General features: G+C 55.1%; 1 protein-coding gene across 2 annotated transcripts in view; it reads left to right on the top strand.

Annotated features, from left to right (window-relative positions):
- The window catches only part of MYO7B (myosin VIIB), a 72,046-nt gene that overhangs the window by 21,930 nt on the left and 37,618 nt on the right, over positions 1 to 12,498 (top strand). For both annotated transcript variants that reach the window (XM_067742258.1, XM_067742259.1), the window contains exons 9-15: positions 87 to 163; positions 1,245 to 1,364; positions 1,653 to 1,795; positions 5,724 to 5,934; positions 6,558 to 6,693; positions 9,783 to 9,946; positions 12,025 to 12,162. In XM_067742258.1, coding sequence (XP_067598359.1) covers positions 87 to 163; positions 1,245 to 1,364; positions 1,653 to 1,795; positions 5,724 to 5,934; positions 6,558 to 6,693; positions 9,783 to 9,946; positions 12,025 to 12,162 — 989 coding nt within the window. The remainder of the gene's footprint in view (positions 1 to 86; positions 164 to 1,244; positions 1,365 to 1,652; positions 1,796 to 5,723; positions 5,935 to 6,557; positions 6,694 to 9,782; positions 9,947 to 12,024; positions 12,163 to 12,498) is intronic.

Raw genomic sequence — 12,498 nt, forward strand, 5'->3', positions numbered from 1 at the left:
GTGTGCATCTGGGGCTGCCTTCCTGAGGCCTCTGTCCCATCACTTCAGGCCAATTTGCCTCTCAGGGTCATTGCTTCTCTCTGCAGCTACGGTCTTCGAGAACCTGGACTCCTCTGATGTGATGGAGACGCCCGCCTTTCCCACCGTGATGAAGTTACTGGAGGTGACTGGGCTGTTATGTCCGCCAGCTTCCATTTTCGTGAGGAGCCCCGGGGGTCTGGGCTGACAGCCCTTCCCAGGCTCTAGTTCCTTCCTCCTACCCCTCTCCCAGGCTCTCCGCTCACCCCCTGAGCTCCCTCGTGGAGCGTTGCAGGCCCTGGGGGTGGGAATCAGGGTGGGGCCGTGGAGCTAACCATTAACCAAGGCCCGGAAATGATCAGTTTGACTTGAACGTGTGTTTCTTCCCTTTTCCCTGACCCTCCTGCTCTTCTGTGGCCTTTACTCAACTTTCCACCCCACCCAGACCCCAGGCTCTCCCCACTCACACAATCTGATGTCCTTACATCAGAAGGTCCCTGCCCCGTGTCCTGGTCCCCGGGGCTTCTCCATGAGTTGTGCTATTCTGGGCCGGTGGAATGTGCTCAGACCATTCACCCTACAGGTTATTAAGGAGACCACATAGAGCGTTGACTTGGAGGATGAGCGATGGGGCATTGTCATGTCCTCCACATCACACCCCGCTGGCAGGTCCAGTGGAAAATTAATAGAATCAGAAGGGGTGGGGGAAGCAATCACATTAGGTGGGCATGTTTTGCTCCTAATGTTCTTCATGTGATTCAGGGTTCTCAGAAACCTTCCATTTTTGCTGGTTCAGTCTTCCCCGCATGGTGGGAGGGACTCCATCCAGACTCGTCTTGCTCCCTTGGGTCTTCAGCCTCCAGGCAGGAGTGACGTCAGCTGGGGCGTATCCAGATGTCAATGGCCGGGCCTCAGAGCCCTTCCTTCCCACTGTTTCCCAGGGTCCACCCAATGGTGGACCCAGCCGCAGGAGACCAGCACAGGACTGGTCAACCAAGCAGCCAGCGTGCTCGGGGCCCACCCAGCTTGTGCGTCCTTCCCCAACACTGATACCCCAGTGCTCAGACTGACCCTGGACTGGGCCCTGCCCAGCATCCAGACTCTGGCCCTAGTCACAGGCATCTCCTACCCTCGGGCCTTGGGCCTAGGGTATTTGGTCATGAGACAAGGTGTTGGCGCCAGGCCTGCTCAGTCAGCTGTGATGCCAGCCCCCACCCGCCTTCCAGGTGAAGGACCAGGAACTCCGAGACTGTCTGATCAAACACTCCATCATCATCCGTGGGGAGTTTGTCACCAGGCCCCTGAACATCTCCCAGGCTGCAGACCGGAGGGATGCCTTCGTCAAGGTGAAGAGCTGCGGGAAAAGGGGCCCGCGTGTCAACCTGTTGAGCCTTGTGGGTGGACAGCAGGAAAGGGCAGAGACAGCTGGGCAAGTCCCAACTCTGCCGGTCACCTGCCTGGTGACTGTGGGCTGCCTAGTCTCTCCAGGGTGGTTTCTTACCTTAAAGTAGGGATGATCTCCTTGAGTAGGTCCATGAGATCCAGCGTGCCTGCAGCCTTTCCAGGTGAACTGGAAAGGGGCAGCCTTCCTCTTGTACATCATAGCCTGTGGGCTCTACCCCATGTCTCCACAGGGCATCTATGGGCACCTCTTCCTGTGGATTCTCAAGAAAATCAATGCCGCAATTTTCACCCCACCTGCTCAGGACCCCAAAAACGTGCGAAGGACCATCGGCCTCCTGGACATATTTGGTTTTGAAAATTTCCAGAAAAATAGGTATGGAGATCGGTGCACCTGCTTTTGGAAAATGGAAGATAAGCTTAGCTCTTCTCTGAGCCAGCTGGAGGGTAGCCACTCCTCCCCCTCTGGGCTAGGAGCAGGACCTCTCACCTCCGCTCACAGACACCAGGGTGAGTCCCTCAGCAAGACTAGGGCTTTCCTCAGTGAGGTGGTCCGTGCGCATCCCCTGGCATCCACAACATGTCTAGAAAAAGCCACATAACTAAAAGCATCCCTGAGAGTCAGGCTAAAAGCACCTCAGCATTCATCACCCCTCTTGAGCCATCCACTCTCCTCATGAACTAGAGTGAATCATCACATGTGGTTAGGGTGAAAATGGAAATCAGTAACACTGATGCAACTGCATCTAGGTGGGATATCATACTGGGTAATGGGGTTTGTGGCCCATCACCGACTCTTCAGTTTGGCAGGGGTAAGGTGAGGCAGGACACTTCTGATCCAGTGTCCCAGTCTGGAGGCTGAAGATCTGGAGGCAGGAGGCAGTTCAGAGAAGTAATTCCCAGCTGAGACTGTGATGAAGGCTGGGAGTGGGGGTAGAGAGGGGTGGTGAGGGGAGCCAGGCAGTGGGGCCAGATGAGGACAGGTGTTGCTCTGGGGCATTATCCGGGGGCTGGAGGACGAGGAAATGAGGACTGGGAACAAGCAAGCAGGAAGCGTCCTACATGCGTGACCTAGCTTACCCAGGTGAGCCTGGTTCATTTAAAGGGATGGGCTGGATGGAGCCTAGAGTTGGTCCTATTACCGAACTGAATTCAGGTCTGCTCACCCAGTGTGCAGCAAAGCCAATCTACTGACACTGGGCTATAGTGAAGGAAAACACAGCGTTTATTGCAGAGTCAGGCAAGGAGAATGGGCAGCTCATGCTCAAAACACAAACTCCTTGATGACTTTCAGGGAAAGTTTTTTAAAGGCAACTTTAGGGGTGAGGATCACAGGGTACGTGGTCAGCTTGTGGACTTTCCTCTGATTGGTTGGTGGTGAGGTAATGGGGTGAAGTTTCAGGTAGCTTAATCATCAACCTTCTGGTTCCAACCAGTCTGGGGTCTACATACTTGTGGTCAGCGTGTAGTCACCGTCCTCCACCTGGGCAGGGGTCTTAGTTTCTGTAGAAGAACTCAAAGAGATGCATCAGATTGTTATGTGTACCCCTTGAGGAAGAACTAGGACTCTGTTTTATCGTTGCATTATTGTTTCTTGACTGTATTTCCTCACTTCCCTAATTAGTAACTGCTTGAGTCTGCTCTTTGGAACTCAGGGATGGCCTAGGAGACTAAAGCCTTTCTCTACAAACAAGAAACGGGGGACGCGGGGGGCTTTTGTACCCAGGAGGGTCCCTCAGGGTCCTGCTTGGTTTCAGTTCCAAGTGGAGGCCTCTGGGCACTATTAGAGGAGCCAAGGGGCTGTCCTGACCTTGGCATGCCCCTGCCTGAGGCCCTACCTCCAGCTGAAGTCTGAGAAGGTCCCTTTGTTGCAGGAAGGGGGACCACTTCCAGAGCCCAAGAGTAGGCCCTTGTCTAACACTTGGAAATGAATTGTCCAAGGAGACACATGTGCTGACAAAGAAAGAGACTTTATTGGGAAGAGGTGCCCGGGTGGAGAGCAGGAGGCTAAGGGAACCCAGGAGAGCTGCTCTGCCACATGGCTCGCAGTCTCAGGTTTTATGGTGATGGGGTTAGTTTCCAGGTTGTCTCTGGCCAATCACTCTGACTCAGGGTCCTTCCTGGTGGCGTGCACATCGCTCAGCCAAGATGGATTCCAGTGAGAAGGATTCTGGGAGGTTGGTAGGACATATGGACTGGTGTCTCCTCTCTCTTTTGACCTTTCCCGAATTCTTCCGGTTGGTGGTAGCTTGTTAGTTCCACATTCCTTACCAGGACCTCCTGTTTAAGATAACTCATGCAAGTGGTTACTATCGGGCCTGGCCAGGGCGGGCAGTTTCGGTCAGCGGTTTCCCTAACAACTTGGCCAGGATTGTCAAGATACAAGCCATTCCGAGTGCAAGCACATGGGGGTGACAGCCTCCCAGAACCAGCTCTCTGCAGGCAGGTGGGATGGGGTAGGGCTGGCAGAACTCAGCCCAACGCAAAGCAAACTCTAAGTAAACTAAAAAGTGATTCTGATCATTGGTTTCTGGCCCTGAGAGGGGCCGTTGAGCAGAGCAAGCACACTTTTGGACCCTGTGGAGGTGGATGAGTAGTTGGTTGTAGGGGATCTGGGCCACGAGCTGGGTTTGCGACAGGGCTGCAGTCCGGGGGCCACATGGAGGAGCAGGGCCATGTCACTCGCAGCACCCAGTCACTGGCCCGACCGGGGTTCACCGAGCGCTCTTGTCGACTGAAAAAAAGTGCACAACCTCAAAGTTGACAGTCATGTTTTATTCAGTGGACATTCTTAGGACTTGAAGCCCAGGAGACAGCGTCTCAAATAACTCTGAGAAAACTGCTCCGAGGAGGTGAGGGGGGTCCCAAGGCATATAAAAGTTTTGCAACAAAAGGCAGGTAGTTGGAACATCAAAAGATTATCGTTAATTAAAGAAAATCGGACATCTCAAGTTAAGGCATTTAGTGCTTTTCTATGTATGGGAAGATGCAAGAGTCTGGGCTCATTGAAATCATTCCTTTGATACGCACCTCAGCTCTCTGGGGCCAGTATCCTGTGCTTTCCCATCCTGAGTCTCCTCCGGGTGCAGGGTGCATCGTTGCGGGTGGCTGCAGTCTGATGACTGCTAGATGGTGGTCATTCCTTGTCTCCATCCTGAGTTCCCTCAGGGCTCGTAGCTGTGACACCCTTTGTTTACTGATATGACAGGGAGCATTCTTAGTCCACACTCTGCAGGCAGTGTGTTAACTCTCTTGGGTTAACAGACCTTGAACAAAGAGTCCCGGGTACCATGCGGCTTTGCATAAATGGGCAACCCATCCTGAAAAAGAAATGCCTAAGTGAGACCCAGAGGGTGAGCAGACCAAGCAGGTCAGAGGAAGGAGGGGAGGGGCTCACACGTGTGAAGAAGACTCAGAGGTAAGGAGGGGCCAGGTGCCTTCCCAGCACTGTAAGAAGTCCAGGGTGCCCCTCAGCCGCTCCCTGGCAGAGACGGGCAGGCTTTCTACTGTGTCACTGTCTGTCTGGATCCCAACAACAGTGGGCGCCCAGGTCCACGAGGATTCGAAGCAGGGGGAGAGCGGGATCAGATGTGCTCCCTCTGGTGGCTGTGGGGAGTGACTGGGGGGGGTGAGGCTGGAGGCAGGGAGAGCCATGAGGGCGCTGTCACTGTGCTTCAGGGGAGGAAGAAGGGTGGCCTGGATTAAGGTAGCAGCAGTGGCGGTGAAAAGAAGTAAATAGGTCTGTGTTGGAGGAAGCGTGGAGCAGACTTTGGCAACTGAGTGGAACTGGGGAGGAGGGAGAGAGGGGTGTCAGGCATGACGGGCTGGTTTCTGACCTGAGCTAGGGGTGGTAAGTGGCGGACCCATTTCCCAAGGTGGGGAACCCAGGAGGGAGAACAGGTTGGGAGGATTGGGGTGGGGGTAGGAAGTGTGTCTGGTTGATGCAAAGGAGCCCATCCAGAAGCTCATCTTAATACCAAAGCCACTGCCCATGGCTGCTCGGGTGGCTACAGGACACTTGGTCCCCCAGGGATTGTCTCCGTGTCAGGATAGGCAGGCCTGGCAGAGGACCGCAGGGGACCGGAGGGAGACAAAAGCAGGGGCTTGATGATACACAAGCCCCCTCATTTCTCTGAGTCTGTTTGCTGTGGGGTGGAGGAGGGGATGGAGGCGGAGGTAGAAGAAGAGGGAGGCTGTGTGTCAGCGTGTGCATGTGTTTGGGGATATGCAGCTGTGTGCCAGTGGCCGGCTGCAGCAGCAATCGAGCCAACCCTTTCCCGCCCGGGGTGGCCCTGTCCCCACAGCTTCGAGCAGCTCTGCATCAACCTGGCTAACGAGCACCTGCAGCAGCTCTTCGTGCAGCACGTGTTCACCATGGAGCAGGAAGAGTACCGCACCGAGTGCATCCCCTGGGACTACATCCGCTACAACGACAACCTGCCCACGCTGGACCTGCTGGCCCTCAAGCCCTTGAGCATCATCTCCCTCCTGGACGAAGAGAGCCGCTTCCCACAGGTGCGCCCCTGGGCCCGCCGCCCCTCGGGTGGAGACCCCACACGTGGGAAACTCCAGGGCTGCTGGAACCTCTGCCGGGAGTCAGCAGACAAGCCCCAGCCTTCCAGCCTTCCTCTCCTTCAAGGCCTCCTGCAGGGAGGCACCTGACTCTACCCTCACTGCCACTCCCCAGAATGCATTATTTAGATTCAAGAACACACCCCAAGAGGGGGCTTGTTCAGCCTTGTAGGCCAAGGGCTGCAGAGGGTTCAAGACAAGGAAACACTTTCATCCTCACTTTGGAGGACTCTGCCTGTCCTTGGGGAGATGGATTCTCAAAGGTAGTCAGGAAGAGCTGTGATCTACAGAAGGGAGAAGCTCTGGTCCCTGGGCAGTTGTAGGGAAGGGTAGAGCGGGAAACTGGCAGTGAGGATCGCCCGACCCAGTCTCTACTCCCGCCTCTGTCCTCGCTCACCGCAACAAGCTGCCGCCACCTGGGCATCCGTTTGCTGTCTGTAGAAAGGCCCTCAGTCATTCAGTTGTTTTGCCCCCTTGAGGGAGCCCCTGAGACCTGGGAGTGTGCCAGCTGACCTCCCAGTGGCTGGACTCTGGGACCTCAGCCCATAGGGTGTCCGTTCTTCCAGGGGACAGACATCACCTTGCTGCAAAAACTGAAGAACATCCATGCCAACAACAAGGTCTTCCTGCAGCCCAAGAACATCCACGATGCCCGATTTGGCATCGCCCACTTTGCCGGCGAGGTGTACTACCAGGCAGAAGGTGGGTGCAGCTCCTCTCCACAGCCCCTTTCTTCTAAATCCCGAGCACTCCAGGGAGGCCAAGGAAAGAAGGCTGAGGGGACTAGGTCATTTTGCAGAACCAGCAATTGGACAGAGGGAATGGAATGGACCAGGCATGTTTGTTTGTGTTTTGTTTTGTGGGTAATAGTTCTATTGAGAGGTAATTCACATACCGTAGAATTCAGCCATTTGAAGTCTACAACTCAATGGTTTTTAGTATATTCACAGAATTATGCAGCTGTTGCCACAATTTTTTAACTTTTCCATCACCCCAAAAGAAACGCCCATTAGCGGTCATTCCTCATTTCACCCCAGCCCTAGGCAACCACTGATTTCTGTCTCTATGGACTTGCCTGTTTTGGACATTTCACATAAACGGAATCGTACACCATGTGGCCTTTGTGACTGGCTTCTTTCACTTGTCATAATGTTTTCATGGTTCTTCCACGTTGTAGCATGTGTCCGTATGTGTGCAAATATTTTCTCCTATTCTGTGGGATATCTTTTCACCCTCTTGGTAGGGAAAGTGTATACGCTGAGATAAGGTCAGGCATGGTTTTGCCTTTGTCCAAGACAAAGATGTCGGCAAGACTGGTTCCTTCTGATGTCTCTCTTCTGGCATCTTTATTGTCTCTGGGTCCTAATCTCTTCTTCTTCTTTTTTTTTTTTAATAAATTTATTTATTTTTATTTTTGGCTGTGTGGGGTCTTCGTTGCTGCACGCGGGCTTTCTCTAGTTGCGGCGAGCAGGAACTGCTCTTCGTTGCAGCGCGCGGGCTTCTCATTGCCGTGGCTTCTCGTTGCGAAGCACGGGCTCTCCACGCACAGTCTTCAGTAGTTGTGGCGCACAGGCTCAGTAGTTGTGGCACAAGGGCTTAGTTGCTCTGCCGCATTTGGGATCTTCCCAGCCCAGGGCTTGAACCCGTGTCCCCTGCATTGGCAGGCGGATTCTTAACCACTGCGCCACCAGGGAAGTCCCTTATCTCCTCTTCTTATACGACACCAGTCAGACTGGATTAGGGCCCACTCTAACAGCCTCATTTTATCTTAATTATCTCTTTAAAGGCCCTTCTCTCCACATATAGTCACATTCTGAGGTACTGGAGGTTAGGGGTTCAACATACATTGCCCTCCCTGATTTCTGGAGGCTCAGTCCTTAGGCTGGAGGGCCCCTTTGCCCTAGAAAGTCCTTCCAAGGCCCCAGAACAGGGCTGGTAGAGGGGCCCTGGGGTTCCCAGGCCCTCAGGGTCTCCTTAGTGAGTGACAGACATGCTTCGTTCTTAAACCTACTCTGTCCAAGCACACACATAATGCTCACACGCATGTGCACACAATGCCTACGGGCACACATTCATTTCCAAGACCAGTGCAGTTTAAACTTATGATGAAGAGGGAAATACGTCTCAGGATCTCATAACCAGTAAGTTCCCCCTGCCCCATCCTTGAAGCCAGGAAGCCAAATGGTGTTTAATTTCTTTCGTTTCCCCGTTTTGGGCTTCCAGGAAGAGCAAAGCAGCTTCTGCCCCCATGCTGCTTCCGCAGGGGCGTTTTGAAGTGGCCGTTCCTTCACAGACCGGCCAGCTGGGAAGGGTGGGCCTCCAGGTGGGAGTGCCCAGGTCTTCCTCTCCAGACTGCAAGCTGCCTGGACGTGGCCAGGTTACCAGATTTTCAGAGATTATGAGGGGTGGGGAGGTTTCTGTACTTTCTCCTTTGCCTTCTCTTCTTCTTTTGGCTCCTTTATGTAAACACGCAGTTGCCTCGATCATACTTGCCCAGGGTCCCCAGAAATTCAGAGCCCTGATGAGAGCCTGCAGGCACTGCCCTCGGGGAGGTCTAAACTGCACATGGAACGGACGCTCCGTCTGCTGTGCTGCTAGTGGGTTCCTGGGTGTATGTGGCAGTGACAGCGGTGGCTGGGATTGCTGGGATGTTGAGGGGCATGGACTCGGTCTCGCCCGTGGTCCACCCGGGGAGCCGTGGCTGGTGGAGCAGATGGGAAGTCCTCAGGCCACCCCTGAGCCAGGTGACAGGGCGGAAGGGAGCCCCAAGGAGGGCCTCTCGCCCCACTTGTGGCACAGGAGAGCCTCCTGGAGTAGATGACGGTTGAGCTGGCCTGAAGCACAAACCAGAGTTGGCCTGGGTGGGACGGGAGGGTAGAGGGCCCCAGAGAGCTTGTGGAGGCTGCAGGCCCCCCTGGAAGAGATGAAATCCCCTGGGGGGGCACATAGGGCCTGGGGGAGAGATGAGGTCTCCCTGGGGTGGGGTGCAGGCCTCAGGGGAGAGAGGAGGGAGAAGGCAGTCACTGGCAGCAGAGGAGCAGAGGAAAGGTAAGAGGGGTGACGGGCGATGTGCCCTCTTGGGAAGGTCCCTGGGGGCAGAGGGGCCAGGCAGGCAGGGAGGGCAGGGGGCGGGCAGGCTAATCAGGCGGAAGGACTGGTGGCGGCTTGGATGGGGGCGGCAGTGGGGATGGGGGCTAGTGCTGGCCGCGGGATGTGGCTGTGGCCGTGACACCGGCCGGCGCTGGTCCCCGGTGATGGAGGCAGGCCTGGAGGGGTGGCCTGCGGGACTCCTGTCGCACCGCGCCCGGGCTGGGTGGGGGACTCTGCTTCCCCGTGTAGAGAAATAACTGAGGACGTGGAAGGAGACGTGCCCCATGAGTCCCCCCGGCAAGCTGGGCGCGTGCGAAAACGCCAGAACTGCACGCAGTCCTGAGCGCTTTGGGCGCTGATCCATGAAATGTCCTCAGTATAATCAGAATAATGGGAACACAAGGAAATGTCCTTGCTTTTGCGTTCGAGGATGAAGCAGGGCACGTTCTTAAGAAAGCCCACCGTTTACTGTATAATCAGTAAAAGCATATCTGGCTGCTTTGGTATTTCTGGAATATTGAGAAAACAAGTATTAAGATGTAAACATAGATAAAGCTTAAATAAAAGCCACCACAGCAGGACGAGACGGCGCTGTGTTGCCTGAGAGAGCAGCAGCCCTCTACTGTTGTGTTTCTGCACAATTCATCTCCTGTGGTGAGTTTACTTTCAACCCTGACATAAGAAACTACAACGCCCTGCAGGCTTCCTGGAGAAGAATCGGGACGTGCTGAGCACGGACATCCTCGCCCTGGTCCACTCCTCCCGGAACGAGTTCCTGCGGGAGATATTCGGGCTGCAGTCCTCGGAGCACAAGCGGGGCCGAGGGACCATCGTCCAGGTGACGGCAGGCAGCCAGCTCTTCAAGGTGGGCTCGGTGGCCCTGCCTAGCCGGGGGCCTGGGTTCTCGGGTCGGGAATCCTCAGGCGGGGGGCAGAGGTGACTGAAAACGGGGAGAGGGGCTTCAGGGGCAGCGGGCGGGGCGGGGTCGGGGGAACGGGACTCCGCCTGCCTCCCAGTGAGCGGTGGACTCTAGACGGCCCACCTGCTTTGGCTTCTCTTGTTTCTTTCTATATCTGTCTCTGTGTGTGTTTTGTGTGGTGTGTGTGTCATGTGGTGCGTGTGTGTGTGGTATGTGGTGTGTGTGTGTGTGTGGTGTGCGTGTGGTATGTGGTGTGTAGTGTGTGTGGTGTATGTGTGTGTGTGTGGTATGTGGTGTGTGTGTGGTATGTGGTATGTGGTGTGTGTGTACTATGTGGTGTCTATGTGTGTGTGGTGTGTGATATGTAGTGTGTGGTGTGTGTGTGTGTGTGTGGTATGTGATGTGTGGTGTGTGTGTGGTATGTGGTGTGTGTGTGTGGTATGTGGTGTGTGTGTGTGGTATGTGGTGTGTGTGTGGTATGTGGTGTGTAGCGTGTGGTGTGTGTGTGTGTGTGGTATGTGGTGTGTGTGTGTGGTATGTGGTGTGTGTGTGGTATGTGGTGTGTAGCGTGTGTGGTGTGTGTGTGTGTGTGTGGTATGTGGTGTGTGTGTACTATGTGGTGTCTGTGTGTGTGTGGTGTGTGTGTGGTATGTGGTGTATGTGTGGTATGTCGTATGTGGTGTGTGTGTGTGGTATGTGGTGTGTATGTGTGGTGTGTGTGGTGTGTGTCTGTGTGTGTGTGTGTGTGTGTGTGGTGTGGTGGCAGCAGCACTGAGGCTCCTGGCCAGGGAGGTGGGCAGCAGAGAGCCCCAGGTGCTCCTCAGAGCAGCTGAGGACGCCCCAGCAGGGTGCGGGTCTGCGCACCCCCTAGCAGCCATGCCTTCACCCCTTAACAGTGACGGTTCCAGAAAAGCCCTGTGAGTCACCTGACGAAGAGCTCCCCCACGCCCAGGCAGGGAGATGAGGCCGGCTCAGGGGCTCAGGAACTGTGGGTGCAGCAGAGGACACCCCCTGTCCTCTCCCCCGCATGCTGCACAGTCAGCTCTGGCCACACTGAGGTGCCCTTGACCTCTCATCATCCCAATCCCCACCTCTACTCCTGAGGCTTTAGCGCCCAGGGCCCACAGCACAGCCATGTGCAGAGCCAGCCCAGGGGGGCACCAAGGAGCCGCGAGGCTGTGCAGGAATTGCCCAGGTCTGGAGCCAGGCGGAGCTGGGCCAGACCCTCTGCATTCACAGAGCCAGCCTGGACGTCACAGCGGAGGCCGGAGCACAGCCTACTCCTGGCCCTGTGGGGACACCAGAACATGTCCCACAGGTTTCAGGGAACAGAATGACAGTGGAGGGAAATGCACATTATTTTATAAGCCAGGACAACAGGAAAATGCTACCCATCGTCATTAGGCCCGCCAGTGATCGCATCCTGCTTTCAGAGGTGTTAACTGGTGAGCTCGTGTCTCCAGACTGACGCAATTTGGCAGTACACACTCGAGAACATTCGACCTTGGAAAGGTTTGATCAAGGAGCATTGTCCAAGGCCAGCATTGCACAAAAACACACACTACTCTTGGCCCGGGACTTGGGCTCTTGTTTTCTCTTGCATCCATCATTTTAATACATGTATTTTAAAACTGTATACATTTACTATAATGCTTACAGTGTACAGTATAAAACATTCAAAAAAAGCACATAAAACCGATACAAACACTGAAAATGTAGAATGGTGAGGTAAAGCATTCGCTCCTCACCCTGGTGCATCATCTGTGCGCCCCACTTGGGGGGCCCCACCCCTAGACAGGAGGTTTGCCCTGTCTTACTTGGCTCTGGGTCCCCAGTGTCTAGCTGGGCACCTGCACACGTAGGCACTTGGGGAACCTGTGCTAGATGAATGAATGAGCGATTGGATGAATGTAGCCCTGCCCACCTGCGGGACCTCGGCAGAAGCCCTCACTGTGCCGTGGGTCAGCTGTGCCCCAGGCCAAGCTCCCCAGCCCCCCACTTGTGCCCTGTGCTTTTGCCTGCAGTCTGCAGACTCCAGCAAGCGGCCCTCCACCTTGGCGGGCCAGTTCAAGCAGTCCCTGGACCAGCTGATGAAAATCCTGACCAACCGCCAGCCCTACTTCATCCGCTGCATCAAACCCAATGAGTACAAGAAGCCACTGGTAATGCGGGGAGGGAGAAGGCCTCTACTGGATGAGTCTGGTGGCATCTGGGGTCATGTCACTCCCCGCACGAGTGTCTGGGCAGCTTTAGAGCTATCTGCCCCCATTTTACAGATGTGGGTACTAAGGCAAGGTGACCAGTCTAGGCCATTTGAAGGTCTGTGACCTTCAGGGCTTTGGATCACCCGGACCTCAACTGTCTCAGCCCTGCCATTCGCCTGCCATTGGCCAGGTGTGTTGCTTCTCTGAGCCTCAGTTTTCTCTTCCTTGAATTCAGGACCTGCCTACCTGCAGGGGGCAGCAAGGATTGCACATGACGTTTTTGCCACATCTGCA

Source organism: Pseudorca crassidens, chromosome 6 (genome assembly GCF_039906515.1).
Source record: "Pseudorca crassidens isolate mPseCra1 chromosome 6, mPseCra1.hap1, whole genome shotgun sequence".
Taxonomy (NCBI): Eukaryota; Metazoa; Chordata; class Mammalia; order Artiodactyla; family Delphinidae; genus Pseudorca; species Pseudorca crassidens.